Raw genomic sequence first — 16,048 nt, 5'->3', positions numbered from 1 at the left:
TAAGTGATAAGAAGTGTATTAAAAGTCCTAATTAAAGTGGTTATTGCCCACTTGCACTGATATTATTATCTACTTTCACCATTATTATTATTTTATTATGCTAAGGGCTTCAATTTCAAATTTTTATTTGGTTAATGTCCATGCTCCAAGTCAGACAGAGGATTATGTAATAAAAAGACAACTGTTAAAAATAACACCAAGCTAACTACTTAAAAATAAGAAAACAAGTATCTTTTCCCTGTAACCGAAGTAACAAAGGGAAAATACATAAAAACTTACTGCAAATTTTCTGCTTCCATATCTTCTTTCAAATATCCTAAAATTATAAATAAGCAGACTACTGCAGAAAGTATCTTTCAGATCAAGGCAAATTATTCTTCCAGAAATCAACCTCCAGATCTATAGATGAGGAATTAAAAAAGAATAACAAATATGAGTAAGCTCTGTTGGGGGTCTCTACGTTAGCAAATTTATCATGTTTACTTCAGACTGCTTATTTTTAACACTCTAAGCTCAGATTTACCAAGGCAGAACTGAAACTCTCCATCTCTGTAGCAGCTCTAGGAGTTTCTGGCAGGAGAGTGGAGCTATTCTCACTCTCGGACAGAGGATGGTTGTTCTCCACCCAGGCAGGTCCCAGCCCTAGAGCACAGACGCCCACAAAGTGGTCCAGGAAAATGGGACCGGTGCCAACTTAGCCAGATGAACCAAAGTAACACCACCCCATGATCAGAAAGGTGCCAACTCGGGGCCACAGGGCCCTGACACTCCCTTAACAGCAGTGTTTCTCAGGGCTGGCCAGATGCTAGAATCCCCTGGGGATCTTTCTAAAAAGTACACCAACTCTTAGGCCTCTGACTCGGCTGTCTAGGGCAAGGTCTGGGCATCAAGAAAGAAAAAAGGTTATGTAGGTGATTCTACTGCATGGACAGGGTTAAGAATCATTCCATTATAGCAACTGAAATCATAACAGAAGCTCTACGATATTCCCACGGAAAGCAGTAGTGTAGATAAATAACTCAGTAATAGGGACCTGGTGAAGCCCACCTGAGCAACGGCATTAATGACATCCTTATGAAGAAAAAGTGTCACGCTCAAGAATGGAGTAACACACCTGCCAATGCAGGAGAGGTGGGTTCAATTTCTAATCCAGGAAGACCCCACATGCCTTGAAGCAACTAAGCCAGTGCACCACAACCACTGAGGCTGCAAGCTGCAATGACGGAAGCCCCCGCGCCCCAGAGCGTCTGCTCCCCAGCAAGAGAAGCCGCTGCGACGCGCAGCCCGAGAACTGCCCCCGTGCCCCAGAGCCCCTGCTCTCCAGTGAGAGAAGCCGCTGCAACGCGCAGCCCGAGAACTGCAGCTGGAGAGAGCCCCCACTCGCTGCAACTAGAGAAACGCCCCTAAAAACAAATAAATGAAAAATTAAAACATTTTTTAAGAAAAGAATGGACTATCATGCTTAAAATGGCTAATCAAGAATTTAACAAAGAAAAGGTGGCAGATTATAACCATAATTTGCACTAACATTCTGTGATACTGTGATTTATAAATTAGAAATGGGGCTTCCCTGGTGGCTCAGCTGGTAAAGAATTCACGTGCCAGTGCAGGAGATGCAAGAGACTAAAGTTTGCTCCCTGGGTCAGGAAGATCCCCTGGAGAAGGAAACGGCAACCCGCTCTCCAGGAGACTGGTGGGCTACAATAAAGGCCATGGGGCTGCAAAGCGCTGGATATGACTGAGACGCACGCGCGCACACACACATACACATTTAAAAATATATGTTTGGTCTTTGCCCCTGTTTCTAGCACAGAACTCTTAAAGCCCTTGGAATTTCCAAAGTGAAGAAAGCCATCACGGTGTCTTTTGTCAGATTAATGAGGTGACTTTTGGAAGCACCTAAGAATGGGGACTGGCTTCCAGGAAACCTACTCTGTGATTAGAAGGTTGGAACCTTCAGTCCCACGCCCTGACCTCAGGGAGGTAGAGGAGCTGGAAGGTGGGTCAACTAACAGATGGCCTGTGACATAATCAATCCTGCCTGTGTAATGCCCTGGAGGAGGGCATGGCAACCCACTCCAGTATTCTTGCCTGGAGAACCCCCATGGACAGAGGAGCCTGGCAGGCTACAGTCCACAGGATCACAGTCAGACATGACTGAAGCAACTTACCACACCTGCACAATAAATCTCCATAAAACCGTTAAAAGGACAGGCCTCTGAGAGTTTCCTGGGTGTTGAATACGTAGAGATTTGGGGAGAGTGGAGCAAAAATCCAAGAGAAACTTCCTATTGATTTAACCACCACCATAAAAGAAATTCACAAACTCACAATCTGCTAGAGCTGAGAGAGCTTAGCACATCTAACAGATGCTCAAACTGAGGCAAGTTTCTGCAAATGTTAAGTATGCAAACTAATCACACCAACAAAACAGACTTAACATCGTTTAAATCTCTTGAAATTAAAAATCGTATTTCCATAGTAAAAGGTGAAGTTGAAAAGTGCAAAAGGAAACTGGAAATACTGCAACTGCTTCATTATAATCTGCTTTGCTGAAAATTATCAATAAATACAACTGGAAAAGTGACTTGTTAACGGGATAGTAATAATAAATATTTCTTACAAACTGAGAGGCTATGAGACACTGAGACTGGCAGAAAGGAGGGCAAATCGGAGACAAGAGGCTTGCTGTCTCCTCTCCTGGGGCCAGTGGAGCAGCGCTCACCTGGAAGTCGTCCTTGACAGCCTGCAGGTCGTACACGAAGAACCTCTGACAGTGCGGCAGGACGAGGGCCAGCAGGAGGGACAGGGTGCTGGGTACCAGTAGAAGACTCTTGGACACAGGTGCCTTGTCTGGGGGGAAAACAACACGGCTTTCAGAACGCCTGTCCCTAAGATTCTAAAGACCATAGGAGTGAAAAGCAAGAGAATTCACTTCTTTTGAATTAGAATAAAGACAAAGTTCACATGCTCTGGAATTTAATTCTTATTAAACATACATTTTCAAAATATCGTCCTGCAGAGGTAAGTGATCAAAGGGCGCTGGGAAACGCATGGAATCTGCTGACGGGGCTTCGTTGTCATCTGGTTTTTATATGAAACCAAATCAAGTTTACTTTCATAGACTACCTTTCGGAAAAGCAGCCACTGAAGTGTAAAGAAACAGAGAGGCATGCTTTCTATCAAACTGACCAGTCAGCTCTTGAGCGTGACTGGGATTCACATACATAAACATTTAAGAAATTTAAGTTGCTCAGTTGTGTCCAATTCTGCAATCCCACGGACTGCAGCCCACACAGCTCCTCTGTCCATGGGATTCTCCAGGCAACAATACTGGAGTGGGGTGCTCTTCCCTTCTCCAGGGGATCTTCCTGACCTAGGAATCGAACCCAGGTCTCCTGCATTGTAGGTGGATTCTTTACCATCTGAGCCACCAGGGAAATTTAAGAAGCGGTTAAAAGTGCTAACATGGATGACTGCAGTGGCCTGCTGAGATTTTCCACAATAGGCACCCCTGGAGCCTTGTCTGAATCTCATGCAGCCTTCAAACGACAACTCGGTTTCCACTTCCTTCCAATCAGTCTCTCCCATTTTAGGGGGGGCTTTTCCCCCACCCTGCACCTGTCTCCAGATAATACTTTACCAGTCAGGTTCTGGAACTTTGCCTTCCTGACTACATTAAAGGTTCCCAAGGAACAATCTTTAATATGATTCTCTTCTATATGCTTCTGAAAGCTGGCTATAAAGCCTAGCACAGCTCCTTGAGGGAATGAAATATCCAGATCATCAACACTCAAGACCACTTCAACGGTATTCATAATAAATTCCCTGGGAATGAATCCACTGGTCACAGTTGGTGGTGTGGTTACCGCACTTGTTTACGTATATAAAAATAGCCCAACTATTTCCTCTCTGGTAAGGTCTTACCAACAGCTAAACTCAAACCACGGGTAAAGTCACTGCATACTGCCTCCACCACCAAGATGCAATCAAGGCTCCAGGGAATAAAGCTAACAGAGCTCCCCACCCACTAGAAAATGGAGCCCCCACCGCCCAGGAACTCAAACGTACAGGGAAGCACACAGCTGTGAGCCTGACCAATTCTATCGAGCGCTATTTCAACCGCAGTTCTCCTCACTTGTGAAATGAAGATAAGAGAAGCTCCCTCAGAAGTCCTATGAGAAGTAAATGAACTAAAGAATGAAAGCAGGGAAAACTGCTCCAACCACCACAATCACCATCCCAGGTGATGACTGCGGCAAGCTCCTCCCTTACCATTCAGACAGAACTGAGGATGGAGCATGGGTGATAAAGGTGCAGCTTGAAGGTTTCCTTCTTGACCCTGGACTTCATCTATGCTTGTGAAATGGGCCCCACAATTTATTCCTGCTTCTTCCTTGCAGCCTGTAGGAACCACTGTAGGTTCAGGTCTCAGATCTCAAACGGACACCTCCACGGAGCAGCAACGCTACTGCTTTTCTCCAGTAACCTTCCTGCAGTGGCTTACATGTCGCCATATGAATAAGTGGACAGTCTGCTCTGGTGTCCTCACTCATATCTCTACAGTGAACAAGCTCCTGCTGCTGGGGACCATGCATCACCCCGAGGCCCTGGGTTACAGTAGCAGATGATGGACAAAGCTCCTCCCCTGTGGTGCTTACAGTCTAGACAGCGGAGAAAAGAAAATACACAAAGTGAGCTAAATACATATCATGACAGAAATAAATGGTATGGGAAAATTAAGCAGGGTAAAGAGCGAGGCTGTGTGACCTACCATGGACTTCCTGCTCTCTTTCCAGGTAAGAGACAGGACTGCTGCCCACCCACACCCGCCCCTGACTGAAGTGGGACATGGCGATGTGACCCACTTTGGCCAACATGATAGACGTCACTCCCAGGCAAACACCGGACAGCCAGTGACTGTCCTTAACCTGGGCCAGTGCTCAAGATGGAGGCTCGGCTATGAGCCGGATCCCAGCATGGAAGACAGGGTGGGACAGGTCCTTCCAGGTGACTCACAAGAGAGGGAGGCCATCAGTGAGAAACAAAGCTTGTGGTTGCAGACCCCTGACGTTTTAAAGCTGTTGGCTGCAGCAGCCTAACTAACTAGCCTGCCCTGGTGGAGGGGGAAACAGTGCTGTCGGGGAGAGAACAGGGTGCTTACAAGGCCCTTCTGACAAGGTGAGGTATGAGCAGACGCCTGGGGACGTGGGGCCAGCAGGTGCCTGGGGAGCAGTGTTTCTGGCAGAGGGAAAGACAAGCCCAAGGGCTGTGAGACAGAAACAGGCTCCATACGCTGAAGTAAGGCTGCCAGGATGGCCAAGAGCAGAATGCCTGCAGAGCAGACAGGCAGGATATAAGCCCAGAGAAGTTGAGGAGCAAACAGTGGAGAGCCCTTAGAGGCCACAAGGACTTTACCCTTTCCTCGGAGAGTGGCAGGATGCTCTGGGGGAGGCTAAGGAGATGATAACACGATCAGACGTGTTTTCAAAAGATCGCTTTGGCTGCTATACCCCATAGGAAGGCAAGTGGACAAGAAGCGAGACCAGTAAGGAGGCCACCATGATAATCCAGACAAGAGATGATCACAGCCTGGACCAGGGTGATTTGGGTTGGGGTAGTGAAAGTGGTCAGAACTGGCGTATGTTTTGAAGGTACAGCAAGCAGGATTTGCTGGTTAATGGGGTATAAGGCATGGGCAAATGGAGAAATAAATCAAAGATGCCGCCAAAGTTTCTGTTGTGAGCGGTAGGAGAAACGTTGCCAGTTCCTAGGCTGGGAAATCCTGTCACCTTCGCCCTTAACTTGCCTGCAAGATCTACACCCATCTTGCAGAGTGTTCTCTAAGCCCACTGCCACCCCACCTACCAAGGCTCTAGCCTCTCTGCCAGTGCCACTCAAGGTCACCAACCAGTCCATAAGTTGTTACTAGTCCACAGTGAGAACAGAGTGGTAACCAACACACTATGGCCTTCAGGTAGGAAGTCCTGCTATGAAAAAAATACCTATACTGAACACACACTCTGCTCAAATGTCATCTTCTCTGCGGCCACCCCATGTGATTCTGTATCTCCTTTGTTCTAGTTTATTTTTTCATAGCACTTACCAACAAGTGACTTATTAAATAGTGATTCATCAAATCTATGATTCAAACTGACTGTAAGATACACCATTATTTTAGGTGTTACTAAAAAAGAAACACTGTCAAATGTAATTCTAAGATGGCACCAATTGTAAAATACAACCCAAGGCTAGAAACACTAAAATGTGAGAAAAATTACAATTTGGAATCAAGAAATACATTTCTTTGGGTACTGCCCATCTCGCATCCTCAGTCCCCACTAGAATATAAGCTTCTTTTTTTTTTTTCAATTATTTAATTGGGGGCTAATTACTTTACAACATTGTAGTGGTTTTTGCCATACACTGACATGAATCAGCCATGGGTGTCCATGTGGTCCCCACCCTGAACCCCCCTCCCACCTCGAGTATAAGCTTCTTGAAGGCAGAGATTTTGTCTATGTGTTCACTGCTGCAGTATCCCTCATGCCTATTGCAGGATCAGGTCCATAAAGGCAGTCAACACATGTTTGTGTGCTGAAGGGTGACTAATGTATAAGAGACACTCACTCACTACTGGTGAAAGCAACCTAACATCCATGGTGGATAAGTGGATAAATAAAATGCAGTATATCCATATAATGGAATATAATCAATTATATTCAGTCTTTAAAAGGAAGGAAATCCTCACATGCTACAACATGGATAAACTTTTTGGACATTGTGCTGAAAGAAATAAATCACACACAAAATGATAAGCACACACAAAATGATAAGTATGATTCCATTTACATGAGCTATCTAAGTAGTCAAATTCAGAGACAGGAAGCAGAATGGCGGTTTCGAGGGGCTGGGGGGAGGGAAGAATAGGGAGCTGTTTAATGGGTAGAGTTTCAGTTTTGCAAGATGAAAAGAGTTCTAGAGGTAAATGCACAGCAATGTGAACGTGCTTAATGCCACAGAACCATACACCGAAAAATGGTGAAGATGGCAAATTTTATGTTATGTATGTTTTACCACAATTAAAAATAAAGACTGAAAATAAATAAGTTATTTACTGACTTAATAACTGATCCTATTTTTTCAACCATTTTCATTCTGTCTAGGACTAAACCACTAAAAATACAGATCCGAGTGCTTAAATCAGAGAACCGTTGAGTTCTACTCTTAAGTGAGCAAAAATGAGGTCCCAAAAAGCCAATGAGGAAAGCTACAAGATAATACACAATTGTCCAAGAAGTCCTACATCACAGGGAAAGTATAGAGTATTACTATATACAGCAAGATTTACTCAAGACCTGTACATTTCACCATATGAAGTTTACTTTATAGGGAAAAAAAAGAACTTGAACAGTGATTAAATTCTAGTTAACAACATGTACATGTAAGTGTTTAGAAGTAAGTGATTACAACGTATTTTGAAGTCATCAAAAAAATAAGACAAATTGATGAAACAGAAAACAGATATTTAATAGAACAAATGTACAAAATGTTACCTGTAGAATCTAAGTGGTAGGTATACGGTGTTTATTATAACCATTCTTCAACTTTTCAGCATGTTTGAAATTTTTCATAATAAAACATGGAGAGGAGTACACAATGAATCACAGAATTTGAGAGCTGAGAAAACACTTCAAAATACATTAAGCAAAAACTTATAGAAACAGATAAATCCACAATTATAGTAGGAATCTTCAGCTCTCCTGTCTCAGCAATCAGTGACACAGTAGACAGGAAATCAGTGTCATGGACCAAAATGTCCACTGCCCTCCTCCAGATTCAGTGTTGAAGCTCTCACCACCAACTCCACTGTATTAAAAGAAAGGGTCTTTAAAGAGGTAATTTAAGGTTAAATGAAATTAAAAGATGCTTACTCCTTGGAAGGAAAGTTATGACCAACCTAGATAGCATATTCAAAAGCAGAGACATTACTTTGCCAACTAAGGTCCATCTAGTCAAGGCTATGGTTTTTCCAGTGGTCATGTATGCATGTGAGAGTTGGACTGTGAAGAAAGCTGAGCACTGAAGAATTGATGCTTTTGAACTGTGATGTTGGAGATGACTCTTGAGAGTCTCTTAGACTGCAAGGAGATCCAACCAGTCCATTCTGAAGATCAGCCTTGGGATTTCTTTGGAAGGACTGATGCTAAAGCTGAAACTCCAGTACTCTGGCCACCTCATGTGAAGAGTTGACTCATTGGAAGACTCTGATGCTGGGAGGGATTGGGGGCAGGAAGAAAAAGGGACGACAAGAGGATGAGATGGCTGGATGGCATCACGGACTCGATGGACCTGAGTTTGAGTGAACTCCAGGAGTTGGTGATGGACAGGGAGGCCTGGTGTGCTGGGATTCATGGGGTCGCAAAGAGTATACACTTGGAGGATACACTTAGTGACTGAACTGAACTGAAGATAAAGGGTCTTTAAAGAGGTAATTTAAGATTAAATGAGGTCATTAAGGTGTGTCCCTAATCCAATCTGTCCTTATAAGAGAAGGAAGAGGCGCCAGGGCAGGGCTGCACACATACAGAGGAAAGACCACGTGAACACACAGGGAGAAGACAGCCATCACAAGCCAAGGAGAAAGGCCTCGCTAACCCTTTCATCTTGGGCTTCCAGCCTCCTGACCTGTGAGCAAATAAACTTCGGTTGTTTAAGACACCCACACTGCAATACGCTATTTTATCAATCAGTAAGAATATAGAAGACTTGAAAAACAGTATCAATCAATGTGACCTGATTGACATTTATAGAACACCCCACCCAACAATAGAAAATTACACATTTTTTAAATGCATATGGAACATTTCTCAAGATAGACCAAACATATTCTGGGCCATAAAACATATCTCAATAAATTTAAAGAAATTAAAATCATACAAAGTATGTTCCCTGACTACCACAAAATTAAAACTAGAAATCAACAACAGAAAGATGGATTGAAAATCTCCCAAATACAGTTGACCCTTGAACAACACAGGTCTGAACTTCAAGGGTTCACCTATGTGATTTTTTTTTCCCAATAAATACATAATACGGCACTACAAGATCCATGGTTGGGTGAATCCACAGATGCAGAACCATGGATACGAAGGGCTGACTATAGACTTAAACCTGGATTTTCAACTTCACGGGGGTCAGTGTTCCTAACCCGCATGTTGTTCAAGGGTCAACTGTACTTGAAAATTAAACAACATACTTCTAAATAATATCTGCGTCAAAGAGGGAGTCACAAGGTAAAATAGAATATATGTTAATAGAATAAAAAAATAAAGCCAAGCAAAATCTGTGGGTAGCAAACAAAGTAAGGAAATTTATAACAGTAAATGTTTATACAGGAAAAGAAAAGGTCTCAAATAATGACAAAGGCTACAAGCTTTAAAAAACCTAGAAAAAGACAAGCAAACTAAACCCTCACCAGGCATATGGAAAGAATTATGAACAGAAATCAATGAACTAGAAAACCAAAATATAATAGAGGGAAAAAAAATTAATAAAACTAAAAGCTAACTCTTTGACAAGATCAATAAAATGGATACACCTCTGGAGGACTGATTGGGAAAAAAAGAAAAAAAAAAGAGAAATCACAATAACCAGCATTAGGAATACAGGAGAGGGGCATCACTACGGATGCCACAGACAGTAAGAGCCTAAAAAGGGGTTTATAGCATTGCAAAATGCACTTAATGCACTGGAGCATACACTTTAAAATGGTTAGAATGGTTAAATCTTATGTATGCACTTTTATCATAAACAATTTTTAAAGGATAATATGGGAATATCAGAAACAACATTTTGGCCACGAATTCGATAACTTAAGATAAAACAGGCAAATACAATCTATCAAAGCTCACTCAAAAAGAAATGAATAACGTGAAAAGACCTATAGAAATGAAACAATTCACAGCTAAATGTCTTCCAACATAGAAAACACCAGGCCTGACCTCTTCACTGATGAAAGGTACCAATCACTTAAAGGAAAAAGAAAACCAACTCTACACAAACTCATCCACCATGCAGTAAAGGAAAGAACCCTTCCAAGTTCATTTCATGAAGCCAATGCTACACTCATACCAAAAACAGACCAAGACACTAAAAGAAAATAACAGATCAATTATCTCTTAGAAACACAGATGCAAAATTCTCAACAAGATACTAGCAAGTTGAATCTAGCTATACACAAAAAAGACAATAGTCACAACCAAGTGAAGTTAAACCAGGAATGCAAAGCAAACCAATGTAATTCACAACATAAAGAAAAACGTGCTGCACAACTCTATTTGCATGTACAATTCACTGTACAATTATCTACGTAGTCTACAATGCCAATTTTTGTCCACTCACGAGACAAAACTGGACACTCACTGTTGGGCATTTAATAACAGGCTATTCTTGTGCTCTGATCTTACTACCAATACTATCCAACATTTATGGATTACTCAGCAGTACACAGTCCCATCCACAGCACATTATGTGAACGACCTTGTTCCTGAAGGTCCTACACCTCAGGGCCTTTACACCCATTACTGCCTCTATTCAAAACGTTCTCCCCACGTCCAGCCTGTTCTCATCACCCCAGTCCTCATCTCAGACAGCACCTCAGAGTGGCTTTCCCGCATGACTCTGTATTTCAGTTCCGTCAGTCAGTTCAGTCACTCAGTCGTGTCCGACTCTTTGCGACCCCATGGACTGCAGCGCTGCATAGCAATTTTCACCATTTGAAATTCTCCTTTGAAAGTTTTACTTCTTTGTCTGTCTCCCTCATCAGAATGTAAAATTCACGAAGGCAGGATCCTATTTGTCTTGTTCATTGCTGTATTTCCATACCCAGGACAGTATCTGGCAAATAGGAGGGTTTTAGTATTTGGTGAAGGAAAGACTTATATGAGGTAGGTAGTACTCTCTTCAAATTTAGAATATGAGAAAATTGTGACTCAGAGTAAGTGACCTGTTCGTTATCATAAATGACTTAGCCTGAGTTCCATGTAAAGTAAAAGTAAGGCAAAGACAAGCAGGAAGCTAGTTTATTTTGGAATGTGATTCCAGGAAGCAGGGGTGAAGGATATTGGGAATAAAACATGGAAGAGTCAATATGAATATTCATTATGAAGCTAGCCACCTCTGTGAGTGACAAGATTATTCTGGGAAGCTACAGTCCAGAGCTGAGTCCAGTAGGATTTTCTAAGAAGCCTTGTGAATGCAGCTCGGAAACATCACCCAGGGAAGAAACAGGAAAGCATTTTTATCCATCATCCCTCAAAAGTCTAGAGTGACCACGGAAAAGAAGGCCCATGGGAAGAATAGAGAAGTAAGTTTTACCAGATCAAACCAGCTTACACCAAACAAGAGTGTACAAATGCATGGAGTAAGAGGTGAGGCTGAAGGCACAGCGATGCTGTTCAAGACGTGGTGTCTGACCGATGGCCGGGGAGTGGCACGACCAGGTACAAACCCTGACAAATAAATAAACTGCTACGAATAAAACTGCTCCCTACTCTGGCTGACCACAGAGCTTCATGGTCCAAAGAGATTGTCATCTCCATGGTAGGTTTTAAGTGAAATAAAGACACAAAAAAGTAATAACAGAAATCAAAGTGGTACCCTGTGTAACGAAAGTAAATGCAGTTGTGAATGAAGATATAAAAAGATGGCAGCCTGGGACGGTGCAACATAGAGTGGCGGGTACTTCAGCTCAGTCGCTCAGTCCTGTCTGACTCTGCAACCTCCCGGACCGCAGCACCCAGGCCTCCCTGTCCATCACCAACTCCCGAGTTTACTCGAACTCATGCCCACTGAGTCGGTGATGCCATCCAACCATCTCATCCTCTGTCGTCCCCTTCTCCTCCTGCCTTCAATTTTTCCCAGCAGTAGGGTCTTTTCCAAAGAGTCAGTTCTTCATGTCAGGTAGACAAAGTACTGGAGTTTCAGCTTCAACATCAGTCCTTCTAATGAAAACCCACGACTGATATCTTTTAGGATGGACTGGTTTGATCTCCTTGCAGTCCAAGGGACTCTCACAAGTCTTCTCCAACACCACAGTTCAAAAGCATCAATTCTTCGGCGCTCAGCTTTCTTTATAGCCCAACTCTCATATCCGCACATGACAACTGGAAAAACCATAGCCTTGACTAGATGGGCCTTTGTTGGAAAAGTAATGTCTCTGCTTTTCAATATGCTGTCTAGGTTGGTCAGAACTTTTATTCCAAGGAGCAAGTGTCTTTTAATTTCATGGGTGCAGTCACCATCTGCACTGATTTTGGAGCCTCAAAAAAATAAAGTCTGTCACTGTTTCCATTGCTTCCCCGTCTATTTGCCATGAAGTGATGATAACAGATACCATGATCTTAGTTTTCTGAATGTTGAGTTTCAAGCCAGCTTTTTCACTCTCCTCTTTCACTTTCATCAAGAGGCTCTTCAGTTCTTCTTTGCTTTCTGCCATAAGGGTGGTATCATCTGCATATCTGAGGTTACTGATACTTCTCCTGGCAATCTTGATTCCAGCTTGTGCTTCATCCAGCCCAGCATTTCTCATGATGTACTCTGCTTATAAATTAAATAAGCAGGGTGACAATATACAGCCTTGACGTACTCCTTTCCCAATCTGGAACCAGTCTGTTGTTCATGTCCAGTTCTAACTGTTGCTTCCTGAGCTTATTAAATGCTAAATGGATCAAAGGTTTTAAAAATATATGTAAGATCTCTGATTTTTTAAAAAAATCTACATCTAGGAATTTAGCCCAAAGTAATTATCATGGATATACAAAAAGATTTTTGGTATAAACACAGTCATCACAACATTGTTTGTAACCGTGAAAAAACTAGGAACATGACTATCCAACAGGAAAATAAACTGTCCTATCCATAAAATGGAGTAATATTCAATTTTAAGAACTAGGTTATAGAAAAATATTTCATGCTTTGGAGAAATGTTCTTAAGTAGTAAGTGCAAAATATTTCTAGCAGCATTATTATATAACACTTTTAAAAAACCAGTTCATACATGGGTTTTTTTTTTAAGCATCTGTCAAAGTATTAACAGTGGTAATCTCTGAGTGATCTGTTCATGGGAGGTTTTAATTTTTTATGCAAATATTTTAAGAATTCGAAAAAATAATTTTGGTTTAGCTAGTTATTAACTCAGTAAAAAGTGTCATTAAATCCTTACACAGCAAGACACAAGGCAAATCGCTAGCAATCTGCTGGCCCCTCTGTGAGTGCAACCAGGAAGTGGTTTATCCATGGAGAACCCAAGCAGGGATCAAATGGAAGGTTAAAAACAAGTCTCTTCTTTGCAATGGGTCCTTCCACTTTTGCAAATAGGGATGTTACAAATTTTGAGAATGACAGGCAATACATTAATCCTAAAATAAAAATGCAAAGCATCTATGGGAAAGACAACATAAAACACCAAAGTTTGAGGCATTTCCTTTTGGGTCCCTCAACTCTCTGGCGTGACTGAGGCACACAGCCATCTCCCCTTGGTGGTGAGCAGCACCAGGCTACGGTGACCGTGTACTGTCCTGAAAGAATTACCACAGTGGATGTGGAGTGCTTCATACCAAGCACTGCGCTGAAAAAGCCCTCAGTGAATGCTCACAGCACCTGAGGCACTCATCTGAATGTTTTAGGTAAAAAAAAGGTTTAAAAAGGTTCAATAACTTCCTCAAGGTCACAGCTAGTTAGTAGAGGGGCTTAGATAGGAACTTGTTCTGCCTGACTCCAAAGCAAAGGTTTTTCTAATATATAACAAGAAAATCTGATGTCTTTGTATCCTAGTCCATGGTCCAAAAGGATTTTCACTATTACTATTTTTAATACTTCACCTGTACCTTTTTGGTTCCTCAGAAAGTTAAACATGGAATTATCATGGTGTCCTGGTGTTAGTCACTCAGTCATGCCCAACTCTGTGACCTCATGGACTGTAGGTCACCTGGCTTCTCTGTCCATGGGGTTCTCCAGGCAAGAATACTGGAGTGGGTAGCCATGCTGCTGCTGCTGCTGCTAAGTCGCTTCAGTCGTGTCAGACTCTGTGCGACCCCACAGACAGCAGCCCACCATGCTCCTCCGCCCATGAGTGGGGTGACATTGCCTTCTCCAGAGTGGGTAGCCATATGACCCAACAATTCATCTCCTAGTTATATACTCAGGAGGACTGAAAACAGATATTCAAACAAAAACCTGACTATTCATCACAGCATACCCTAAGAGCCAAGAGTGGAAAGAACCCAAATGTTTATCAACAGGTGAATAAACAGAATGAAGTACATCCATAAAAGAGACCATTACTCAGTCATAAAAGGACACATGCTACTGACAGAGGCTACAATATAGAAGAATTTTGCAAAATTTACGCTGAGTGAAAGCCAGAAACAAAAAGCCCTACACGATGATTCCATACACATGGAGTGCCCGAATTCAAAACTGCAGGGACAGAAAGCAGATCAAAGTGGATTACGGGGTGGGGGGTGGAATGGGAGGGGCTGCTTAGTCGGAGCTGTGCTTCTTTAGGGGGCGATAGAAATGGTCCAAAATTAAAGACTGACCACCACACAACAGTGTAAATGGGCCGGAAGCAAACAGCGGTACACCTTCAAACGGTTAAAATGGTGACTTTTATGTTATGTGAATCCTACCTGAATAAAAATATGCATCTTTTAGGTACTGAAGACACTAACCACAGGTCTTGCAAAGCGTAGCCATGTGGGCTGTTACATAGCATCGCAGCCGACGAGTGCTGCAGGGGGTGGGGATGAGGGGAACGAAAAGGCAGCAACCCTGCCTATTCCCACAAGTCACCATGTCACAGCACACTCACCAAAAGCCCCAGTGTGGTTCGCACCCCTGGGAGGAGTGGCCGCCATATCCTACCAGTTTGGTTTTCCTATTTCTGACTACTTAACTATTTGGTAAACTTCTCAGGGGTCCCCCAAGAATGGGGTGACTTGGTGCTTTATGAAGTCACTTAAACTTTTTCATCGAAAAGGGGTTAAGCTAATGTGTGGAAGTCCATGAAAAGGCAGAAACCTGTGGCTCTGGGAGGGATGCCTTCAGCATCCACCTTGCTTTACTGTTCAGGACTATAAGTCTCCTGGATGGAAACCTGATGAAAACATACCCTCAGTGACCAAGTGGAGGACAGTGAGTGCCTTCTGGTGACCGTCCCCACAAAGACGTCCATAAAACTGGTCTATCGGGGTGGGGCGCGGGAGACACAAACCAAACACATCTCTGCAAGGCAGAGAAACCCAAGTCTGATTTTCAAGTCTGATGATCCGAGGAACCTCTTCCACTCCTGTCTCGTGGGAAAGTCTATGATTCAAGTCAATGTATGGCAAAAACCACTACAATATTGTAAAGTAATTAGCCTCCAAATAAAATAAATTAATTTTAAAAAAAACAGAGAAGCAAGCAGAAAGTCTTTTAAGTCTGGACTTGTACACACAGCCTTTTAGCACCTAATCCATTTGTGTGTAGAGACGCTACTAAACATCTTAAACCACTGGTGCTGAGACTGGCAGGTCAGTAGGAACACAAAACACCCACTTCAACTCTGTAAACACTAAAATGTATTCTAAGTGGATTCAAGAACTGGATAAAAGCAATGAAACCAAAAAGACAGCTCCAGACGAAACACCAGTTCAAGATGACAGACTCGATACCTGTCCACTTTTCCTCCCTTCCTAAGTCATACTGAAGTAAGAGGGCCTCAGAACACCAGAGGCAAATCTCCTTTCAAAGTCGTCCAGGGAGCAATCAGTAAAGACCAAGACCTGGGAAGGAGCAATGTGCAAACAGAACTATCCGTCAGAATAATCTAGAGTAGTCCTCCAACTTCAGTCACTTCCATTTTGGCACCGTAAGTTTTGCTATACCCCAGTGCTACCTACTCTGTTATCTAACACTTCAACTCACCTTACTATGATTTAGTCAAATAAATGTATTTTAACAGAAGCTTTATATCACTGCAATAATTGCAAAGTGAGTGCCA

General features: G+C 42.7%; 1 protein-coding gene across 1 annotated transcript in view; it reads right to left on the bottom strand.

Annotated features, from left to right (window-relative positions):
• UBAC2 (UBA domain containing 2) overlaps nucleotides 1–16,048 on the bottom strand; it is a 170,822-nt gene that overhangs the window by 137,964 nt on the left and 16,810 nt on the right. The window contains exons 2-3 of the mRNA XM_052650151.1: nucleotides 2,726–2,853; nucleotides 280–399 (exon numbers count right to left, since the gene is read on the bottom strand). Coding sequence (XP_052506111.1) covers nucleotides 280–399; nucleotides 2,726–2,853 — 248 coding nt within the window. The remainder of the gene's footprint in view (nucleotides 1–279; nucleotides 400–2,725; nucleotides 2,854–16,048) is intronic.

This window comes from Budorcas taxicolor, chromosome 12 (assembly GCF_023091745.1).
Source record: "Budorcas taxicolor isolate Tak-1 chromosome 12, Takin1.1, whole genome shotgun sequence".
NCBI classification, from domain to species: Eukaryota; Metazoa; Chordata; class Mammalia; order Artiodactyla; family Bovidae; genus Budorcas; species Budorcas taxicolor.
Note: the sequence above shows the minus strand (reverse complement) of the source record. Positions and strands in the feature narration are given on the sequence as shown.